General features: G+C 37.7%; 1 protein-coding gene across 1 annotated transcript in view; it reads right to left on the minus strand.

Annotated features, from left to right (window-relative positions):
- The window catches only part of LOC103210962 (zinc finger protein 30 homolog), a 137,253-nt gene extending 118,061 nt beyond the window's left edge, over positions 1-19,192 (minus strand). Inside the window, exons 1-4 of the mRNA XM_042783111.1 lie at positions 19,184-19,192; positions 17,294-17,441; positions 12,714-12,812; positions 4,958-6,315 (exon numbers count right to left, since the gene is read on the minus strand). Coding sequence (XP_042639045.1) covers positions 4,958-6,315; positions 12,714-12,812; positions 17,294-17,441; positions 19,184-19,192 — 1,614 coding nt within the window. The remainder of the gene's footprint in view (positions 1-4,957; positions 6,316-12,713; positions 12,813-17,293; positions 17,442-19,183) is intronic.
- Between the last annotated feature and the right edge of the window lie 5,850 nt (positions 19,193-25,042).

Below are 25,042 nucleotides of genomic sequence, written 5' to 3' on the forward strand. Positions count from 1 at the left end.
AAGGAAGGTTGGGCAATCCTACTTCCGTAGTGATACTGCCTCGGAAACCCAAGGAGGGGTCGCTATGAGTCGGGGCTGACTCAACGGCATATAACAACAACAACAACACCATATTAAAAGACTAAAAATGAAAAATCACATTATTTCATCAATTGATGTCAGAAAGACATTTGACAAAATATTAAAAAAGTCTATAGTTAACAACTGCTCAATGGTAAAAGACTGAATTATTTATGACTCATGTCAGCCATAACTCAAGGATGTTCTCTCACTACTGCTGTTCAATATAACAAAACTGAAAGTTATAGTCAGTGCAATAAACCAAGAAGTGGAAATAAAAGGCTTATTAATGATTGGAAAGAAAAATAGAAAACTCTCTACCTATAAGTTATATGATTGTGTATAAAAATGCAAAGAGTATACTAAAATCTAAGTATTACTGAGTTTATGATTGCAGTATACAAAGCCAACATACAAAAATCAATTGTATTACTTTACACTGTTGTTGTTTATACTTTATACTAGCAACAGTCTATTACACACCAAAATTAGAAGCAAAATACCATTTACATTCACTAAAAAAAATTAAATACTTAGCTATAAATCTCCCAAAACATGAACAGGACATGTATGCCGGACACTAATAACTCATAAGTAAAAGAAAATCCAAATATATGTTCATGGATCAGAAGGCTCAACATACTAAAGCTATCAATTTTTTCCAACCTGATTTTTAGATCCAACTGTTTCCATCAAAAAGCTGTGAAAATTATAAGGTGGTGGAGTATCTGCTGACCTCCTCTAACTTCATAAGAAAAAGGAGAAAAAATAATTAGCATTAACAGCCCAAATCTAACTCCTATTAAGTAGAGGTCAGACATATCTCTTCTTTCCAAAATTTTACCAGTTTTGACGCTGTCTGTTCTATGGCACACTGCTTCTCTGCTGGGTACAATAATATATTGCAATGTCCACATAGCACTCCCAGACCATATTCACAACTACAGGATTTATTAGGGAAGTAATAGCTTACAATTCAGGATCAGAAATGACTCAGGCTATGGTTCTTTGATCAGGACAAATTTTTCTCAGCCATGTCTGTAGGCACACTTTTCTCAGCCCCTCAGATCCTTTACCTGGCCTCTGTCCTGCTTGGGCAAGTGTTACAAAGCTCTTTTAGTTCCACCAATAAACTCCTAGAGACTCCCCACTCCACCAGCAATCCTCCTGCCCAAGGTGTTCCGCTTTCTTGCTCCACCACATTGTTTCCTGCTGGTCTCCTTGTTCTGCTGCCTCTGTTTCTTGCCATCCCTTGCCATCTCCAGTGTTACAGCTCGCTCTCTGTCTGTCTAGGAGGTCCTCCAGGAATCCCAGATTCAAAGGACACACTTCACTCCTTTTCTTGGTGGTATTAAGGTCCCCATCTCTGCTTGCTTCTTTTATTTCTTGTAAAATGAATGGTATAATTCAAGTATGAACATGACTTGAGTAAGGATGGTAAGGGTGATGACTAGGGTAAAGGTGGTAACTTGAGTAACTTCCTTTAGTAAGACGGTGACTCAAGATTCATCCAGCCCTAATCATGCCTCATTAACATGATGGTTCTCACTCACAAACGGCACCATAACCACAGGCACAGAAGCTATGATTTACAACACATGACAAAATAAAGGATAATTACCTCAGATCACAAAATGGAGGATGATTACATTACCACATAAATACTAAACTACTTACAATTATGGCCACAAAACCTCAACCATCACAGATTCTATACACCTTATTTGCATCAGTAGCAAGTTGTTCAATCCCTTTGGTGGGTCACAAGCACCTTATTAGCATAGTCCTGTTGAATCTATATGGAGGGGTCAAAAAGACTATGGCTAGAAGGGCTATATTTAGTAATGCACTGCACTGCAAAAGCCAATGACACTTGGTTCTACACATAGATGAGACTAACCTAATTTTTTTTTTTTAAATGCAAGGGCAACATAGCTAGAATAACTAAAACATTTTGAAAAGAACAGCAAATTAGGAAAAGTCATACTACCTTAAGACTTACTACATAGCTAACAGTAATTAAGATAATGTGCTATGGGTGGAAAGATTGATACATAAATCAGTGGAAAAGAATACGAAACTCAGAAATAGATTCATATAAATATGTCCAGTTAATTTTTGACAAAGGTGTACAAATTATTCTAGGGGAAAAGACAGTTTTCTTTTCAACAAACGATGCTAGAACATCACTTAAAAAATGAACTTAAACCTATACCTCCTACAAAAAATTAATTTAAAATGTATCATAAATCTAAATGTGCAACTCTAAATCTTTTAGAAACACACACTGGTAAAAATCTTCATGACATATGGTTTGGCAAAGAGTTCTTAGACATGACATCAAAATCACAATTTATTGCAGGGAAAAAAAAGGTTAAATTAGACCATCAAAATTTAAAACTTTGCTATTTTAAGATGAGAAAAGACAATCAACTCAGAAAAATATTTTCTAGTTCTGTATCAGACACAGAACTCACATCTGGAATATACAAGTAACTCTCAAAAGTCAACTGTAAGAGAGATATATAATTCAATTAGAAAATGGACAATACTTGAGAAGACACTTCATTAAAGATGACATATGAATAAAAAATAAAACACATAAAAAGATGTTCAACATCTACAGCCACTAGGGATATGCAAATTAAAGCCATCAGTCTCTATCAGACCAATAAGCCTGGTCTTTTTTTTTTTTTTTCATGATTGTGAGTTTTGTTCCACATTTTTCTCCCACTCTATCCAGGACCTCTTATGATGATCCCATTCAAAGTAGTCAGCAGTGGTAGCTGGGCACCATCTACTTCTGGTCTCAGGACCACATAGGCTGGGGCTTACAAGGTCTATTAACCATTTGGACTAATTGTTTCCACGTGTCTTTGATTTTCTTCACTCTTCTTTGCTCCAGACAGGGAGGAACCCATAGTTGCACCTTAGATTGCTGCTCACAAGCTTTTAAGACCCCAGTCACTACTCACCAAAGGATATAAAACATTCTTTGTGGATGGTTATGCCAATTGACTTTGACGTCTCCTAGATGATGTTCCCGAGCCCCCAGCCCCAGGGACTCATTGCTTCAAGGTGTGTGGTTATAGCTAAGAAGTTTTCATAACTTTGCCTACTGATTGCTCTACTATATTTATGGATATATTTGCAGCACATATAAATACATACATAGAGATACTTCTGTCAAATTTCTATATATTTGTGGGTGTAGTCCCATTTGCCTTCCTACACTTGTTCAGCTGGAGTGTCTTATAGTATCACTTGTAGACTGTTAAAACTGCTATCGCAAGATTGTGTTTACATTGTTGTCTTTAAATTTTGTGCTCCTCATGTCTTCCTCTGCCTTGATCATTTTGTGCTGACCTCCCTATTGTATATTGCCCTTTCTCTTCACCCAAGTTAATAGGTGTCTACCCTCTACTTAATGATTTATCTATCCTCTTTTCCCCTCCCACCCCTGGTAAGCTTCAAAGAATGATTCATTCTGTATGTATACATTTTCTTGACTTTTTACAGTAGTGGTCTCATAAAGTATTCTTTTGTGATTGAGTAATTTTACTTAGCATAATGTCCTCTTAGTTTCATCTATGTTATGAGGTGTTTCACTGGTTTGTTATTGTTTAACACTGCATAGTATTCCATAGTGTGTATGTACCATAGTTTGTTTATTCATTCATCCATTGATGGACACTTAGGTTGTTTCCATCTTTTTACTATTGTGAAAATGCTGCAATAAACATGGGTGTGCATATATCTGTTCATGTCAGAGTTCTTATTTCTCTAGGATATATACCTAGTAGTGGGATTGCTGGATGATAAGTATTTCTATTTCCAACTTTTAAGCAAAAACAATTTCTTAATACTATCTAATACTCAGTTAATATTTTCATTTTCCCACTTGTCTTAAAATTTTTTCCATTTGTTCATTCAACTTATAATCTTAGTAAGAAACACTCATTTATTGCATTTGATTTGTACAGCTCTTAAGTCTCTTTAATGTCTAAGAGTTCCAGCATCCTTTTTTCAATACTAATTATTGTTTGAAGAATCTGGGTCATTCCTCTTGTTGAATTACCAACATTTTAGGTTTAATTATTCTTGTTGTGCCATTTAATGTTTTCTTCTATTCCCTGAACTTTCTCTAAATTAGATATTGAGGCTTGATTAAAATCAGGTTCATTATTTTTGCCAAGATGTCTCTCTCTTATTTTACCACATTAAGAGGCACATAATGTTTTGATTTCCTACTTTTGGTGAGGTTAAGAATGATCAGTGGGTTGAGATGTTGTCAGCCTGATCTATTCACTATAAAGTTTCTGTCAACCTTTTTACCTAATGATCTGAACATCTACTGGGAATTGTGCATAGATTCATTTCATCACTAAGAACTGCAAAATGGTGAATTGTTCTAATTCTATACTCCTTCCTGCATTCATTGGCTAGAATTCTCTAATAAAGAACTTTCCTGTATCAATTTCTTGTTGCCCTGAAATAGTTCATACAGGAAGTGAAGAATAAATTCTTTCTTTCTTTCTTTCTTTTTAAATCAATTTTCAGCATGAGTTGTTGCCCTGGTAACCACCATAAGTATACTGTAAAGATGGAGTAATATAGATGATACAACTAAAAGCATTTACACATTCACTCCTTTAATAAGAATTCATTTTTTTGGAATGAATTTTCTTAAAGCTTAACATGCTTTGAGAGATGATGGAAAACTTCCATACATGCATTAAGTTGACACATTCCTTCCTTTGAATAAAACTTTTTCTGGTGAGTTAGTTAAGCATGAAGGAAAAGGGATTCTTATGTTCAAAAAAGTTTTCCTCTAGAATTCCTCATTTTCCTTAACACAAAATTCACAACAGAAGTCTTAATTTGATTATTAAAATACATTATGAATTCTGTGATGATAAGTAAGATGTGAATGTTGTCTAAATGCCTTCTTACATTCTTTACATTTGTATGGTTTCTCACCAGAATGAATCCTCTGATGTTGAATAAGAGATGAGTGAAGCCTAAAGGCCTTTTCACATTTGCTACAATCATAGGGTTTCTCACCAGTATGAATACTCTGATGTTGAGTAAGCTGTGAGAGCAGTCTAAAAGTCTTCTCGCATTCTTTACATTTATAAGGTTTCTCACCAAAATGAATACTCTGATGTTGATTAAGCTGTGAGAATAGTCGAAAAGCCTTTCCACATTCCTTACATTCATAGGGTTTCTCTCCAATATGAATACCTTGATGTGAAATAAGTTCTGAATAACGGCGAAAGAACTTCTGACATTCTTTACATTCATAAGGTTTTTCACCAGTATGAATTCTCTGGTGAAGAGTTAGATGATAGCCACGGCTAAAGGTCTTCCCACAGTCCTTACAGTGATAGGGTTTTTCACCAGTATGAATTCTCTGATGAAGTGTAAGTTGTTGCCGCACCCTAAATGCCTTCCCACATTCCTGACATTCGTAAGGTTTTTCACCAGTATGAAGTTTGTGATGTAGTCTAAGCCCTGTACTACACAAGAATGTTTGCCCACATTCCTTACAGTCATAGCACTTCTTTGCATTACTGAGTCTTTGATGTCGAGTAAGGTGTGCATACTGTCTAAAAGCCTTCCCACATTCCTTACAATCATAGGGTTTCTCACCTGTATGAATCCTTTGATGGAGACTGAGTTGTCCTCGCACTCTGAAGGCTTTCCCACATTCTTTACATTCATAGGGCTTCTCACTAATATGAATTCTCTGATGTACTCGAAGGTCTGGGCCACATTTAAAGATCTTTTCACATTTTTTACATTCATATAGTTTGTCAGCAGTATGAATTCTCTGATGGCGACTAAGGTGTGCATATTGCCTAAAGGTTTTTCTACATTCTTTACATTCATAGGGCTTCTCTCCAGTATGAATTCTCTCATGGAAAGTAAGCTGCTGGCGTACTCTAAATGCCTTCCCACATTCCTCACATTCATAGGGTTTTTCTGAATTATTTCTTCCCTGATATAGAGTAAATGATGTACATTTTCTGAAAGCAGGTATTTTTTTACAGCTGGTTTTCACTTGTCTGAAAAATATCTCTTGAGGACATGCCTGATTCTCAGACTTGTTTTTAAATTCACAATCTTTTTCAACAAAGGAGTCTTCAAGACCATGATTTTTAATTCTTTCCCTTATTTCCCACTGAGATAAATTCATTTCATAAATGTCTTTTTCTTGAAATAACTTGTTAGTGTCATACTTGGATTCCAAATCTGAAACAGAGAGGCAAACACATGATGTTCCCCATATTCTAGAAAAGTAAACAAACAAGTCAATAAAAACTTGGATAATAGGAAAAATTTAAGAAAATAAAGTCAAGTTGACTTGAATGAGCTAGGAAACTCTAAAATAGTCCTATAATTTGAAAAAGCTAAGGGGAATAAAGAAAATGAGGACAGTACATGTACAAAAGTTGGAGATTAGGGAACAGAATAGAAGAGTAGTTCTTAAAGAGATATGTGGGTTAGAATTAACCTAGGAAAGTTATGACACATTTCTTTTTTTTTTTTCAGGCACACTATTCTGAACAACCTAAATACTCTGACTATCTAAATAAATATCTACAGAAGTAGATGCTTGGCACCTGTATTTTTAACATTCCTTAAAAGATTTATTCTGATGCAGATCAAAGTTTGAGAATCCTTACTCAAATGTCTTTAATGGTTTCTTTTTTCAATTAGAATAAAGTACAAACATCTTAACATGAATAACATGGCTCCTGACAACTTATAAAATATCATCTCAAATCACTGTCCCCTTTGCTTCCTATATTCCTATCACACTTCTCTCTTTTAAGTTCCTATAATATTTTACAATATTTTCATTTCTTAGTTTCTCACAGGCTGTTAAATTTCTCAGGAATCCTCTGATTTTGGGTTCTCTGAATGGTTGAGTTCCTTTTTTATCTTTCAGATATCATGTCAAAAATCAGAAAACATATTACAGATTTTATCTAATTTGTGTCCTTTATTCTCTATCTCAGTAACTTTTTCCTTACTTCTTAACACTTTTCTCAATTTTGTTACACATTAATTAACTTCCCCATTTATTATTCTCTTTATTTCTTCCTCCAAACCTGCCCAGGACCGAAACAATCTTTCAACCATCAGTGAATAACAAACTCATCCAAAAATAAACCAAACTTATTACCGTGGAGTCAATGTTGACTCATAGAGCCCCTATAGGACAGAACAGAACTGTGCCCCATTGGCTTTCCTTTAAGGCTCTAAGCTTATGGGAGCAGATTGCCAGATCTCCCATGGAGCGACTGAGGCACTCATGCCATCGATCTTTCAGTTAGTAGCCAAGTGCTTTAACCACTGCACCAATGGGGCTCCAACAAACCCGTAGTACATAGTAACTGTTACTTTCCCATAATTACTTAACAATTATTGAATAGATTGTCCTGCTTCTATACATATACCTTCTTAAAGAATTAAGGTGGTTTTTATTTTCAATCCCTTTGGACTCTTCTTTAATCCTCCCCAACAGTTCTCATAGCTAATGTTATCATCAGCTCTTCTTAGAAAAGTATTTCAGTGATTTTTCATGTATAACAACATGCCATATTCAAAGGACAGTAAAATCCTGAGCAAAGAGATGTGTTTTTTCTCAAACATGTATTTTCTCAAATTTTATGCACTATGTGCTCAACACTTTTAAAAAAGAAAAAGTTATTTCTTAAAATGTATGACAGTAACACTATTTATAAAAGGCCCAGACAGGAAAGAATCCAAATGTTCAACAGAAGAATAGCAAAGTAAATATGGCACACTATCAACATGTACAGCAATGAGTATGATCTATAACTACATATAACATGAATCAATCTTACAAATATAATGGTGAGTAAACAAAGCAAGATATAAGGAATACATACTGATTCCATTTTTTTATAAAGTTCAAAAAAGGCAGAACTAATTTATGATGTTAAAAAAAAAATCAGGGATAGCAGACAGTAGGGAGGAATGATTGGAAGGAGCCAGTAGGGGAATTCTGATGTATTGTTAATTCTCTATTTCTGAATCTGTGTACTGGTTAGATGGATGTGGTCACTTTGTGAAATTTCTCTGATGATCTGTATCTTTTTAAGATATATGTTACACTTCAATATACCAACAAAGGATATACTAAAAAGACATGGAAAGGCAGCAGTGATTTAAAGTGTGAATAAAGTTTAAGCAGAGACACATAAATAAATGTCATGGCAAATACTGCTAAAAATCTGTGTGTATTTTTCTTTTTGTCCACCAAAGGAAGCAAAACAAAACTATGGAAATTTTTTAAGTATTTTAGAGAAAAATTAATTAGGGCCTCAATAAGAAAACATATAAATGATATGTGAGCAGCAATGACTGCCATCGAGTTGGATCCAACTCATAGCAACTCCTCCTGGGGTTTCCGTGGCAGTATCACTGCGTAAGTAGATTGCCCAAACTTCCCTTCGAGGACTGGCTGGTAGGTTTGAACTTCCAGCCTTCTGGTTAGTAGTCAAATGCCCTCGGCACTATGCCACCAGAGCTCCCAAACAGTAATAGCAATAGTAAATAAATAGACATTTATAAAGATCTGACAAACTTTAAGACATGATGGTAATTACAGATTTGCCTGAAAATAATTTTACTTGCAAAATGAAAGTTAAAAACCAGTTATCTAAAAGGAAACTCATAAGCAAAATCAAAACAAAACCCAAAACATCTGTAAGAAAAGTGAGAAAGTGTTAATTTTTGCACACATAAACAAACTTGGGGCAAAATGTCCACAGTCACTAATAATAAACAAATCAGAAAAAGCTACAAAACTTATAAAATTTGATAGTTTTCATAAAACAAACAAACACAATACTTCTAGTGACGATATAGTAAAACTGAGATTCTCATATATGGTGCCTCACATAACTGACATGCCAGATTTATACTTTGGCATGCTGAATATTCTAATCTAGGAGAGTACTCTATAGTGTATACAGCTGAGCTATATGCTTACCAAGGAGTCAGCTATGTCTGTTCCCAAAATTGTTTATGTTAGCTCTTATCCCTGTAAGCAACTAAAATTACTAATGTTTAAAGGGGAGCTCTGGTGGCCTACTGCCTAAGGCATTTGACTGCTAACCAAAAGGTTGGCAGTTCAAACCCACCAGCCACTCCTGGGAAGGAAGGTTGGGCAATCTACTTCCATAGTGATACTGCCTCAGAAACCCAAGGAGGGGAGGGGTCGCTATGAGTCAGACCCAATCCAATGACAGTGCATTTGGTTTGGTTTCGTTTTTTAAAGACAAACACTTCTACCAAAACTAAGTTGAATGCTTTGGAAGTAGTGGCCATAAATGCACATTACATTGCTGTAAAAATAGGCATGTTGTGTTGTTGTTATTTGCCGTCAAGTCTTCCCAGACTCATAGCGACCCCTCCTTGGGTTTCCGAGGCAGTATCACTACGGAAGTAGGATTGCCCAACCTTCCTTCCGAGGAGTGGAAAAATAGGCATAGGTAAGGAAATTGTAAAAGATTGTTGGAAAACATAAAAATGAAAAAAAAAATTCTATATTCAGATGCTTTACAAGCATCTTTAGATTCTTACTCTATTGTACAAAATCGAAACTAGAAATAATAGCCTATGCATTATGTGTGTTAGTTAATCAAGAAAGAATGGGCTGGACTTATACTGAAAGGAAAAACAAAAACCCACTGTCATCCAGTCAATTCTGACTCATAGCAACCCATACTGGGTTTCCAAGGTTGTAAATCTTTACAGAAGTAGACTGCCTCATCTCTCTCTTCCTCGGAGAGGCTGGTGGGTTCGAACTGGCCATCTTCTGTTTAGAAGTCAAATGTCTCAGGCACTGTGCCACCAGATTCTTACTGAAAGGGAAGGCATGGCCAAACATCAAAAGATTGGCTTATGACCGGATATTTAAAATATATGTATAAAATACCTTGTTTAAAATTAATAAACTAAATACTGATTTGAGTTTTACTGGATGAAGGGACTTTTTTTCAATTAAACACCATCACTGTGAAGAAAAAATATGAAGCCCATCTTACATCAATATAAAAGCAGAAATGTGATATGCCTTTTCATGATAACAGCTTTAATTAAAGAAAAAACAAGAAGCAAATCACCTGGTCATAAAATTACTTTGTTTCTTGAGCTATTATGTCTTTATCACCTTTCTTCGCTGACATAGACGATATGGGACACAGAATATTTATGATCAAGGGATTTTTAGTAACTTTAACACCGGGGTTGGTGTATCAAAAGATCTGAAAATTTTGAAAGTCTATGACCACATAACTGTATTTCTGAGTACCAATACTGATCAAATACCCAACAATCCATACTAAGTCCCAATGACATACTGAGTAATCATCATACTCTGCTCAATCTTATTAATTTCACTGAGGAATCAGAAGCAATTAAAAGAAAAATATTACCCAATCAACCTGGCTACTTAGGTACGCATATAGTATTCATGCCATTTCTTCACGTACTCTTTAGCTTCCTCCCTTCTACTGAAAGTTATTGCTTACAAAATTATCCTCTTTCCATCAATTTTCCTCTCTTTAGAATCATTTCCTTCAGCCTACAACATGCTCTAATACCTCACATCTTAAAATACGTTTCCTACACCCCACGTATATGCATTCTTCTTAAGGCAAAATTCTTTCAAAAAATTGTATATACCTATTTTTTACCATTAGAGGACCCCTGGTGGTGCAGTGGTCAAGCACTCGGCTGCTAACTAAAAGGTTAGCAGTTCGAACCCAGCTGTTCCATGGGAGAAAGATGTGGCAGTCTGCTTCTGCAAAAATAACAGCCTTCAAAGCCCTACGGGGCAGTTCTGCTCTGTCCTATAGGGTCAATACAAGTCATAATCAAGTTGACAGGAATGGGTTTGGCTTTGGTTTAGAATTTCCCCATTGCCTCATCTCCCACTTTTCTTATTTTCTAATAACTTAAATGTCCACAGAGTGCAGCTGATTGGCACATTTTTTCTCAATTTTTAATCTATGGGTTCCCCTACTATTTTTTTATTTCCTTTACAATTAATTTGCTGAAGACCCTCTTTTTGGTCCTGTAGAGTTTCCCATAGTCTGGATTTTGATGACTGCAGTACCAAGATGTTCTAGAACATGTTTTTCTGTCTTCTCATAAATTGGTACTTGGTTCTAGAAGCTTGCTCAAATTGAGAAGCAATTCACTTTCTTCACAAACAATGTTACATTCTTTCATAAAGAGAAGCATAATGTATAATTGTTTCTATTTCTGTGATACTATCAGCATTGATGTTCAATGCCTAGATTCAAAGTTCATTATGGGTTCTGTTATTAGGTGCCATTGAGTTGGTTCTGACTCACAATGACTTTATATACAAAGCTTGATCCTGCACCATCCTCACAATTGTTGCTATGCTTGAGCCCATTACTGCAGTCACTGTGTCAATCCATCTTATAAAGGATCTTCACCTTTTCCACTGCCCTCCTACCTTTACCAAGCATGATATACTTCTCCAGGATCTGGTGCCTTCTGATAACATGACCAAAGTCCATGAGACAAAATCTGGCCACACTTGCTTCTAAGGAGCATTCCCAATGTACTTCCTCCAAGGCATATTTGTTTATTCTTCTAGCAGTCCACAGTACATTCAATATTTGTCACCAACACAACAATTCAAATGTATCAATTCTTCTGCAGTCTTTCTTATTCAGTGTCCAGTTCTTACATGCCTATGAGCCTACTGAAAATACCATGGCTTTGGTCAGGCACACCTTAGTCTTCAAAGTAGCATCTTTGCTCTTTAACACTTTAAAGAGTTTTTTTGCAGCAAATTTGCTCAGTGCAATACTTTGTTTTCTTGAGTTCTAAAATGGTAATATTCTAATTCAATCATTCCTTCTTCATTTATTTGCTGAATACTTTTAAAAAGAGAAACATTCATTTATCTACTGCCATTGGTATAGTTCTTATAGGAAAGGTAGGATATATGCTTCCTTTTCTTTAAATTTACATATTCCAAATAAGGCAGTTTCCTAATATTGTCTAATGGTAAAAAAAACCAAAAAAACTTGCTTTTAGTATCATTATGAATTTATGGAATTAATTGTATTTTACACGTTTTAAGACACTGCAATTACCATCTGTATTGATTCTCAAATGGGCCCATTTGGGCCAGTATTCTTACCCTATTAACTTTTATTCATAGGACTTAATTACTTCATAATACTTAGTAATTTATTTATTTATAGTGTGACTCCACTAATATGAAGTAACTCCACAAGAAAAGGACAATGAAGAAACAGATCCATAAACGTTAAAATCAAAAGGATGAGCTAGAAAGAAATTAGATACAATATACAGATTACATGCTTGTCATTATGGAAGAAAGATTTCCTATTGCATGGGAGGGAAATATGAAAGAGGAGAAATAATGACAGTGGTAAGTGGATGTATAGATGAAAGTTTATGGTGCCTCAGACTGAGAAGACCTACGTTTTCTTCCCAGATTTCAAGTTCTTTCCTCATGAATAATATCTAAAGGACATGTCTCCTCCCAACCAGTAGGATGATGTTTGCCATGATGGTTTACCTCTGCTTAATTAGCACTTACTCACCTAGATTCCATCTTATTTTCTTATCCTTCACAATCATCCAGGGATCTTTACCTTGCTCCAATAAAGTAACCACATCTGGCTTAGAAATATAACATCCTGCTTGAGAGAAAATAATAGAACATCATAAAGAAACAAAGAATTTATTTGATTAAGCCTTCAGAACAAACAATAGTGAAAGGATTAAAAAAACATTCATATTAGAGTTACTATGGGAGCTCTGGTAGCATAGTGCCTAAGGCACTTTCCTGCTAACCAGACGGCTGGCGGTTCAAACCCACCAGCCACTCCTCGGAAGGAAGGTTGGGCAATCCTACTTCCGTAGTGATACTGCCTCGGAAACCCAAGGAGGGGTCGCTATGAGTTGGGGCCGACTCGACGGCAAACAACAACAACAACAACATGGGAACTCTGGTGGTGTAACGCCTAAGGCATTTGATTACTAACCAGAAGGCTGGCGGTTCAAATCTACCAGCCATTCCTTGGGAGGATGACTGGGCTATCTACTTCTGCAGAAATACCACCCAAGAAACCCAAGGAGGGATTGCTGAGTCACAACCAACTTGATGGCTGAAGTCAGTCAGTCATGGGATCACAAGGAATAACAAGAACAGAGAAGTAGGGACACAGTCTTCTTTTAATTTGAATTCATACTGGCTCTGTCTCTTGAGAAGTAAGAGTAGACAGCAATGATTTCAAATCCTGCCTTTGTGACTAGAGTCACTAAGGCAAATAATCCAATTTGTATTTGCCTCTGTTTTCTTAGTTGTAAAAAGGGAATGGTAACGTCTACCTCATAGGATTGTTGTGAGGTTTGTGTGAAGTACTTATTAGCTGAGTGACAACTACACAGTAATCACTATAAATGTTTACTATGTACTCTTTTATTTCGGAAAGTTATGTGTCAGGTTTGTACCCTTTCACCTTACTTATTCAATATGTATGCTGAGCAAATAATCTGAAACACTAAACTATATGAAGAAGAACATGGCATTAGGGCAGGCAGAGACTCATTCACAAGCTGTGATAGGCAAATGACAAAGCCTTGCTTGCTGAAAGTAAAGAGGGCTTGAAGCACTTACTGATGAAGATCAAAGACTACAGCCTTCAGTATGGATTACATCTCAGCATGAAAAAAAAAAAAAAAAAATCTCACAACTGGACCAGTAAGTGACACCAGGATAAATGGAGAGAAGACTGAAGTTGTTAAGGATTTCATCTTGCTTGGGTCCACAGTTGTTGCCCATGGAAGCAGCAGTTAAGAAATTAAATGATGAACTGCATTGGGCAAATCTGCTGCAAAACTTTTACCTCTTCAAAGTGTTAAGGAGCAGAGATGTCATTTTGAAGACTAAGGTGTGCCTGACCCAAACCATGATATTTTCAATCATGTCATATGCATGTGAGAGCTGGATAATAAGTAAGGAAGAATGAAGACAAATTGGTGCATTTGAATTATCGTGTTGGCAAAAAATACTGACTATACCATGACTTCCAGAAAAATAAACAAATCTGTCTAGGAAGAAATATAACCAGAATGCTTCTTAGAAATAAACATGGCAAGACTTTATCTCACGTACTTTAGACAAGTTATCAGGCAGGATTAGTCCCTGGAGAAAGACATCATTCTTGGTAAAGTAGAGAGTCAGAAAAAAAGGAAGACCATCAATGAAATGTATTGACACAGTGGATCCAGCAATGGGGCTCAAAGACAGCAATGACATGAAGATGGTACAGGACTGGGCAGTCTTTTGTTCTGTTGTACAATGGGTTGCTTTTAGCAAGAACTGACTCAATGGCATCTAACAACAACAGGTACTTTTTTGCTAATATTTGGCTATTATTTTGTTATGAGGAAGATATTTAGGTCTGCAGTGAAATGAGTTCCTTTATATATCTTTGTACCTTGGTTCTTTAGAAAATCATCTTGAGAGATTTTCCCTCTAAGTCTACCTTTGCTCAGAGATAGTGTTCTGAGGGTTTGTCACTTTTGTCCAGATTGACAGACATTTCCTGAGTAAATTGCAAGCAATTTGACAGTTGGATACTTTTTGTCTAGCCTGTCCTGTGATAGATCTACTTTACACATCTTTCAGTGATTGGTCAATATACTATACCAAACAAAAACCAAACTCATTGCCATCGAGTAAGATCCAACTCATAGTGAACCCTCCTTGGGTTTCTGAGGCAGTTTCACTACAGAAGTAGATTGCCCAGTCTTCCTTCTGAGGAGTGGCTGGTGGGTTTGAACCACCAGCCTTCTGGTTAGCAGTCAACTGCTTAGGCACTACACCACCAGAGCTCCCAATATACTATAAGCTATGCAAATAAAGTGACTATGGCCCACCAAGGGGATTGATTGATCCATTCATGGCCGTGCTGGGAGGGTCATGTCTTGAAATTGACACGAAGTTTGTGTGTGTGTGTGTGTGTGTGTGTGTGTGTGTGTAGTCAATCCCCCAGAGGTTTCAGAAAGGAGAAAGGAGAAAAGGAAAAAGAGGCAAGAAGAGAGAAGAAACAAAAAGAAGGAGGAAATTAAAAAAAAAAAAAAAAGGAGAAAAGACAAGTGAGGCAGAGAAGCAGCAGAGAGGTGAAGAACCTCTTAAAAGAGCTGTAACATGGGTCAAGAGCTGTAACATAGATCAATAGCTGTAACACTGAATGTGAAGAGAAGCCCAGAACGAGGCCTGAAGCAGAACCAGCAGTGACAGGCTTGGAAGAGGCCTTGTGGCAGAGTTGATGGTGATAGCAGAAACCTGCTCCAAGGAATGCAGATAACGGAGAGGAACAAAGGTGAAACACTGAGTAAGAGCTAGGTCAGTTATCAGTGAAGAGGCCAACAGCAGGGTGTCCAAAGGCAGAGAGGCCTGTATGGATGGTTAAAAGGAGGTGTGAACAGACAAGAGGAGGCCTGTCCTGACTAGGCCTAAAAAATGCCTGTCCTGAGGGGGCTGAAAGGTCTGCACAGCTGATAGGGGGCATGCAGGGCAAAGAGGCCTGTCTTCAGAGGGGCTGAAAGGAAGCTTGTTCTCAGAGGGGCTGGGAGGAAGCTTCTCCTTAAGGAACTGAGAGGAGGCATGTCCTAAGCAGATTGAGAAGCCTGTCTTTGGGGGCTAAGAGGAAGCTTGTCCTGAGGGGGCTCAGAGGAGGCCTGCAAGGCTGAGAGGGTACATGCAGGGCCAAAAAGACTGTCCTGAGTGGGGCAAGAGGAGGCCTGTCCTGAGGAGGTTGAGAGAAAGACTATATGGCTGAGAAGGGGCAGACATGGCAGAAAGAAGAGTCTGCATGCTTGTATACTCAAGAGAAGGTGAGACAGCTGTCCTGTACTGGGAAAGAGAGGGATGTGCTCTCCACTTCAGAGGAGGCTTCTAGACTTTACCTACATGCTTCCTGATCCTGAGTTGTAGCTTGCTGAAGCTGATCCCAACTTGTACTCTAAGTATGATCTGTGAGTTTGGTGTGGCCATTGCAATAAATAAGTGAATCCAGCAGAGAAGTAGAGAGTGCCATAGGAGAGAGGTTGTATCAGAAATGGTAAGAAAGTTATAGAGTAGAGGTGTGTCTGACCTCCACCTCATAGGAATCAGCTTTGTGCTGCTGGTGGACCAAATTATGTCCCCCCAAAAGAAATGTGAAAGTCCTAACCCCTTGTATCTGTACATATGGCTTTTCCTTTGTTATGCTAATAATGTCATACCGGAGTAAGCCAGGTCCTAAAACTTACTCAGAAGTGTCTTATAAAAACAGCAGAACAGACAAACACACACATGGGGGAAGATAGATGGCAAGGAATATAAAGTATTGTCAAAGAACACCAAGGAATGCCAAGGAACTCCCCGGGTTATTGACAAGGAAGGACCTTTCCCTACAGCACATATCTTGATTTGGACTTCTAGGCTCCAAACTGTGAGCCATCTATTTGTGGTATTTTTTGTTATGGCCACACTAGGTAAACAAGAATGGAGCTCTGGTAGCATAGTGGCTAAAGCGCTTGACTGCTAACCAGAAGGCTGGCGGTTCAAACCCACCAGCCACTCCTCGGAAGGAAGGTTGGGCAATCCTACTTCCGTAGTGATACTGCCTTGGAAACCCAAGGAGGGGTCGCTATGAGTCGGGGCCGACTCGACGGCACATAACAACAACAACAACAACAACAACAGGTAAACAAGACAGTGTCCAAGAGTTTATATCCAGCTTTCATTGAAGAAGAAAGGCAATTACAGAAGGCAGAGGAAAGTGTAAAGGTCGTTTAATTATGAGGACAGATGCTTAATAAAAACCAAAACCAAACTCACAGCCATTGAGTTGGTTCTGACTCACAGCAACTCCTTTTGGGCTTCCAAAGTGGTAAATCTTTATGGCAGTAGATTGCCCAATCTTCCTTCCATGGGTGGCTGGTGGGTTTCAACTACCAACCCCCTGGTTAGCAGTCAAGTGCCTTAGGCACTACACCACCAGAGCTCCTTTAGATGCTTAGTAGAAGTACATATTCCCAAACCACAAAGCAGATATTCTGCTAGTTTCTAGAAAGACAACCTTAACGTTCAATTCTATGAAGTCCTAAATTATTTAAATAAGCTTACCCAACGATACCAAGTTGCTGTAGTTCTCTAATATCACATCTCTGTACAAATTCCTCTGATATGAATCCAAGCATTCCCATTCTTCCTGAGAAAAGTCTACAGCCACATCTCTGAACATTACCAAATCCTGAAATGACAAACCCATACCCTATTTGTAAAATTAAATAAAAATATTTAAAAATGAAGAAGGATTTCACTGAAGGACAGGAGGATATATCAAATGAATACGCTGGGGCTAGAAGCCTGTAACGTGTACAGGTGACAGTTAAGAAATGAGTGTGACTATAGAAAAGCATGTACAAGTTTTTGAAGATTCCTAGTGATACAGACCAGAGGTTGGCAACATTTTTCAATAAACCCACTGCCATAGAATTGATCATAGAATTGATTCCAACTCATAGCGACTCTACAGCACAGAGAAGAACTGACCCACAGGGTTTCCAAGGTGGTAAATCTTTCCAGAAGCAGAATGCCACATCTTTCTCCTGTAGAAAGGCTGGAGGGATTGAACTGCTGACCTTCTGTACCACCAGGCCAGATATTAAACATGCAAGCCATATATACTCTCTGCCACATATTCTTTTTCTTCTTTTTAAATAATTCTTTAAATATTGAAAAATCATTTTTAGCTTACAGCTGCACAAAAACAGATGGTGGGCCAAATCTGGCTCATATCAAATAGTGTTCTCAGGAGCTCTGGTGGTGTAGTGCCTAAGGCATTTGACTGCTAACCAGAAGGTTGGTGGTTCAAACCCACCAGCCACTCCTCAGAAGGAAGTCTGGGCAATCTACTTCTGTAGAGATACCACCTTGGAAACCCTAGGAGGCACTGCTATGAGTCAGATCTGACTCAACGGCAGTGAGTTTGGTTTGGTTTGTATGAGATATGTAATTTCCTTTACTTCAAGACATACTCAGGTAATTATCAGAATTTATCAGTTAATTGACATAATGTTTATAAGAACACTGACTGCAACAGACCTGACTCTGACACTCTCAATAAACATGATTTGCTCTATCTCCTTTTCCTTAAAGGATTAGAAAAAAATAATTAATCAATTATTATTTTTACAAATTTTTCACAATTATTTTTTTCAAAAATTAACTATAAAATCTCTAAGTAGAGTTTGCATAAAATTAAAGAATTTTTTCTAGGCCTAGTCATCATTATGTTGTACCATTAGCATTTTTCCATTACAGTAAATCTTTTCTTGAATATTTTTAATTTGCTACACAATAGTTCATTTTATATGTTCATTATTGATTTATACTTGGGATTTAAGTAATACAAAAATCTCTAAAACTGTAGTGTCCAATAAGGTAGCTTATCCACATGTGGCTGTTAAGCACTTAAGTTGTGACTGATCCAAACTCAGATGCATTGTAAGTGTAATACATAAACCAAATATCAACAACTTTACAAAGAAATGAAGAATGTAAACTACCTCAGTAATGTTTTATAAATTTTAAATTACTTATGTGCCTTGCATATTTTTCTACTTTTTAGATGTGGCTACTATAAAATTTTAAATTACATATGCAACTCACATTATATTTCTTTTGGTCAGTGCTGCTCTAAGATGTCCTATACTTCTGAAAGTCTCAGCTCAAATACCTTTCTCTTGGGATTTCCCTTCTACTCCATCTCTGCTCTATACAGACTGAGCACACAGAAGATTCTGAATGGTTTGGTCGATGCACACATGGACATGGACTAGATTAAGGAACACAGGAAGGGCCTAGATGCTTGGCTCCATCCTTTACTGGAATGGAAGCTGTTGGGTGGGGCTCTGTCAGGAAGCTTCAGAATAATGACTGAAAATGTTCATATAATTTGAAAAATATAATGCAATATAATGTAATTTCAAATAAAGAGAAACACCAACTTACATGAGCCATGATTTTAGCACTAGCCAATGTTCCTTAAGGTTCATTTACTGGTAATGCAGAGCATCTACAGAAGCCAGAGCTGGGGGAATAACATGAAGCCATAAGAATAGATTTGCCTTAGAATTCCCCAAATGACTTTAAAAATCTAAACTACTCCATTCCTACATGGACCTCTTATCCCCCGCCAAACACACACAGAAATTATGAGAGGTAAAAGGTAGTTCAGACATGTAAGTCCTCTCAAAGCCACATGGAAATTAGCTGCACAAGGATGGACACAGACCAATCTCTCTGCATCACAGTACATGCTCAGACACTTCAGAAAGAGGGTTTCCAGATTTGGACCTGAGAATGGGCTTTCCAGACCTGCTCTGTGCAGATCTTCCTCCCTCCAGTGCCATTTTCCCAGCTGAGAAATGGCCACACCATCAAAACCACATCTACCTTCCTGGCCTTGGAAACCTGGCTGGCCTCCCCAAAACTGAAGATAAAAAAAATGTAGACAAGAATTCCCAAACTTTGCGATTACATAGGATCTTTAAAATATACTGATGTCTGGGTCCTACCCCAAAACATTCTGATTTAATTTACCATGGGGAGTGACTTGGGAATCAAAAATTTTTTAAAACTTCCCTGTGTTTTTCTAAAACTGCTCCTAGGTGATTATAGGAGGGCCTGGAAGATTCATACAGTAACACACTTGGCTCCTAACCAAAAGGTTGGTGATTTGAGTCCATCCAGAGCTGCCTGGGAAGAAAAGCTCAGCAGTACACATCTAAAAAATCAGTTACTGAAAACCCAGTGGAGCACAGGTCTTCTCTGGCACACATGGGGTCACCACGAGTCAGAAATCAACCCTACAGCAACTGGTAGGTTCACAGGTGGTTATAATGGGCAGCAAAGTGTGGTCCTCAAACTTTAGCATGTATAGGAATTATCTACAGGGGCTATTAAAATGCAGATTACTGAGTATCATTCCTAGAGTTTGCTATTCAATAGGTGTGGACGTAGAACAAGGGATATCATTGCTGATGTCAGACAGATCTTGACTGAAAGCAGAAAATACCAGAAAGATGTTTACTCATGTTTTATTGACTGTAAAAGGCATTTGAATGTGTGGATCATAACAAATAATGCGTAGAGCAGGTCTGGAAAGCCCATTCTCAGGTCCAAATCTGGAAACCCTCTTTCTGAAGTGTCTGAGCATGTGCTGTGATGCAGAGAGATTGCTCTGTGTCCACCTTGTGCAGCTATACTTTGTGTTATACTGCAAAGAATGGAAATTCCAGAACACTTAATTGTACTCATGAGGAAACTGCACATAGAACAAAAGGTAGTCATGCAAATAGAACAAAGGGGTACTACATGGTTTAAAATCAGGAGAGGTGCGTGTAAGGGTTGTATCCTTTCACCATACTTACTCTGTATGCTGAGCAAATAAACCGAGAAACTGGACTGTATGAAGAACACGGCATCAGGATTGGAGGAAGACTGACAACTGCAATATGCAGATGACACTTCCTTGCTTGCTGTAAGGGAAGAAGACTTGAAGCACTTACTGATGAAGATCAAAGACTATACAGTCTTCAGTATGGATTATACTTCAACATTAAAAAAAAAAAATCCTCACAATTGGGACTAATAAACAACATCGGGATAAGTGGAGAAAAGACTAAAGTTGCTAAGGATTACGTTTTGCTTGGATCCACAGTCAACACCCAGGGAAGCAACAGCTAAGAAATTAAATGACGTACTGCATTGGGTAAACCTGCTGCAAAACACCTTTAAGGTTTAACAGAGCAGAAACTAAATTAAAGAACTGAAGACTAAGGTGCAGCTGATTCAAGCCATATTTTCAATGGCCTCATATGCATGCAAAAGTTGGACAATGAATAAGGAAGACTAAAGAACAATTGATGAATCTGAATTATGGTGTTGGCATTGAATAGACTGTCAGAAGAATAAACAGATCTGTCCTGGAAATACAGCCCAAATACTCCTTAGAAAAAAAGGATAGTGAGACTTCATCTTACATACTTTGGGCAAGTTATTAGAATGAACCAGTCCCAGGAGAAAGACATCATGCTTGGTAAAGTAGAGGGTCAACCAAAAAGAGGAAGACCCTCAAAGAGATGGATTGACACAGTGACTGTAACAATGGGATGAAACAATGATTGTGAGGATGGTGCAGGATCAGGCAGTGTTTTATTCTGTTTGTTGTACACAGGGACACTATGAGTTGGAACAAACTTGACTGCACCTAACAAAGTCCCCATAATTGAGTGAGCCAATTCCTAAAAATCAATCTTTCTCCCTCTTTCCCCTTCAACTATGTGTGTGCATACATGTGCTTGTGTGCATGCATACATGTGTGCATGCTTGTGTGTGTTTTCTATTTCTCTGGAGAACCTTGACTGATATATAGATGATCTTTATTAAGCTCTTCTCTGAAGTCTCCAAATTTAAAAATTTCGTTTTTATCACTTATACCTGAACATACATTTAAAATAGCTGTGCACAGATAGGTAGAGACAAGTATTGATTTAGGTAAAGGGAAGGGCGATGTACTAAAAGTGAGTGATCAGCATGGTGGCACTGAGGAAGAGGAACACATAAGAGATGTACACAGGAGGTACAGAAAATAGAGATGAACCCTTTTGCATGTACAATACTGTGTTGCCAGTGATGACAAGCATTAATCTACAGGAAGATAGATGGGTGGACAGGCTGAATGATCAGGAGTGTGCCCATGACCATGTGTAGGGTTGGCAGACAATGTTTCTATGTGTGTATTTGTATGTGCTGTAAGAATGTCTGGGTGTATAATAGAGCTGACAAGGGGCAAGGTTGTGGTGGCTACCCTGAGGGAGCAAGTAGTTGGACTTGTGGGCTTGGGACCATGGTCACAGGGGACATCAAGGTCAATTGGCACAACATACTACATGAAAACATTGTTTTACATTCTACTCTAGTGAGTAGTGGCTAGGGTCTTAAAAGCTTGCCAGTGGCCATCTAGATGCAACAATTGATCATTCCTCATCCAGGGCAAAGAAGAATGAAGAAAACCAAAGAAGCATGGTAACAACTAGTCCAAGGGACTAGCAGACCATGCGATCCTAACCCTATATGACCATGAGACCAGAAGAACTAGGTGCCCAGCTACCACCGTCAACCACTCGGAAACAGATCAGTGCAGGAAATCCTGGACAGAGTGGGAGAACAATGTGAAACAAAACTCAAAATCATAAAAAAAAAAAAGAGAGAGAGACCAGGTTTACTGGTCTGAGAGAGGCAGGTGAGCCCCCTGAGACTATGGGCCCTAGCTACCCATCAGCTTTGGAACTGAATTCACTCCTGTGGCTTCCAACCAAACAACAGACAGGCTGGAGTGAACATTTACATCAGGTAGATACTCTCCTTGGGGCAATCAATCAATCCTGAGAGAACAGAAGGGCAGTGTTTGCACAGGGAAGTAGCTGGGGGTGGGGGTTGGAGTCGATGGGAGGGAAGGATGCAGGGAAGAGGTAACTACAGGGAGGAAGTGGGAAGAGAGCTGTTACATAGTGGGAAATTGCAGTCAATGTCATGAAACAAAATGTATATGAAATGCTGTATGGAAAATGAATTTCCTCTGTAAACTTTCAACCAAATCACAATAAAAATTAAAAAGAAAAAAGTGGTAGCATACCTTCCAGCATGACAGCAAAGTAGTACACATATACAAAGTAGTTGTGCAAAGAATTATTACAAAAGCCTTATTCTATCCCTGTAACCCTGTTCCCCATTTTCCAAATCTATAGAAAACAATTGCCATCTCTTTTAGCTATCTCTTTTGTTATTTAAACTCCATACATTTAAATAACGTGCTAATATTATTTTTACTTTTAATCATTATTTACTGACTTCCTATTAAGGAAGGCATAACTTTTTCTCACCCACTTCCCACCCCACATAGGCAGAGTTGCATTCTCCTCTTCTTTCCAATATGGCTTCACCCTATTCCAGGTTAATTAAACATTCAGATAAATTTTTAAAGCTAATATTGAGTTTATATTGTGACCATATAAACACCATTACCAACTGAGCGATGTAATATACTCAACTTCCTTGCACAAATTATTTTCTTCCCTGAGATTAAAATAATTTTGTTTTTTTTAAGCTCTGCTTTCTAGGATATTATCATTACTTCATTTCCCAAATACTTCCTCAAATGAAGAATGAAGCTTCTGGCATAAAATAGCAGAACTACCTATTTCATACTCCAAGTATTCAAAAATACTCCTTCAGAGTGTAATCTGTATTCCAGCTGGCAAAAGTCAATGTCACATTCCTAAATGTTCCTATCTCTGAAATGACAAGATATATATCCCATATGACTTTGAGGTTAAAAAGTTGGTCAAGTCACAGGAGCCCAAATGTTTGCTGAAGAAATTATGTGGGCAGGTTTTAATATTCCTACACTATAACTGATTTAAGTAACTTACAATACATCCATAAATTGGATGGAGTGTATAATTAACTTTACCTAAATAATTTGGTCTTTGTCCCTGGCTAGGGGGTAATCTTTAAATTCTTGGAGATTCCCCTGTGATAAGAGTCTTTGGAGGAGTTCTAGATCATACCTCAGAATTTATGCTAGTGAAGTGACTCATGCTGGATGAGGGTTAACCATGTCAGAAAGATCACTTTGACTCTAGGGAGGGGAGAAGGGCTGAAGCTGAGCTCAACCAACCACGTGATTCAATCAATTATGCATTTGTAACGTAGCCCCAATAAAAACCCTGGACTGGAAAACATAGGTGAGCTTCCTGTTTGATGAAAGATATCAACCTATGGAAGATGACATTTTTGGGACATAGAAGCTCCAGGTCTGAGACCCTTCCACCTCACCTTGTCCTACGCATTTCTTTGTTATGCTTGTCCTGATTGGTATATTTTATAATAAAAATTGTAATTGTGAGTCTATTGTGAGTCATGCTAGTGAGTTATCAAACTTGAGGGGACAGTTTGAATCCCAAATTTGTAGCCATTGGGCTTGATATGAGTGTCATGGAGATCTCCAAACTTGTGACTAGCATCTGAAATCTTGGGTAGACTTGACAGTCTGGAGAACTGTGACCTTGATATATAAGATCTGATCAAATTTTGAGCTGCATCTGCAGCTGATATCATAGACATTTAGAACTGGGATTGGCAGACACACAGACATTGTAACGAAATATTAGGATAGTTATTAAACACCAAGAGTTAGAAAATGGTTACAGATTGAAAAATATTCATGATATACCAACAGGAAAAATCAGTTTAAAAACAAATTAGATTTGTAAAATCATTAAAGTGAAACAGACAATAGATGGAAAATCTTTTTAAAGAGGAAAATTAATAATAGAAATCTTATTTTGATATTTAGGATGTTCTTAACTGTGAGACCATGTTTTTTATATAACCACCCTGTATATAGCCATTTTAAATATATAACCACTTTTCAATGTGCCTTAGCATTTGCTTCACGCTTCAGTTACTGGAAAAACCACAAGCAGCTCTGACTACCCTCACCCCAACAATACTTCCCTAGCAACAACCAATGAGTAAATAGCAAGGAAATACCTTACCTAAAATAGTTAGAAACGGCAGTTTAGGGCTTCGACCCACAACACAGAGCCAATCAAGTAGGGACAGCTCGCAATTTGAAAAATGTTAACCAATCCTGTAATTTTCTAATTGAAACTTCCTCATTCCTGCTGTAACCCCTATAAAAATCCTGTTACCCCTGAGTTCGGGGCTCTCAATCCTGAACCGCTGCGTCAGTGACAGTTGGGGGTCCGAGCTCGAGCTTGAATAAACAACCCCTATGCTTTT

This window comes from Orycteropus afer, unplaced genomic scaffold (genome assembly GCF_000298275.1).
Source record: "Orycteropus afer afer isolate SDZICR_OR568_19922 unplaced genomic scaffold, OryAfe1.0 scaffold00679, whole genome shotgun sequence".
Classification (NCBI taxonomy): Eukaryota; Metazoa; Chordata; class Mammalia; order Tubulidentata; family Orycteropodidae; genus Orycteropus; species Orycteropus afer.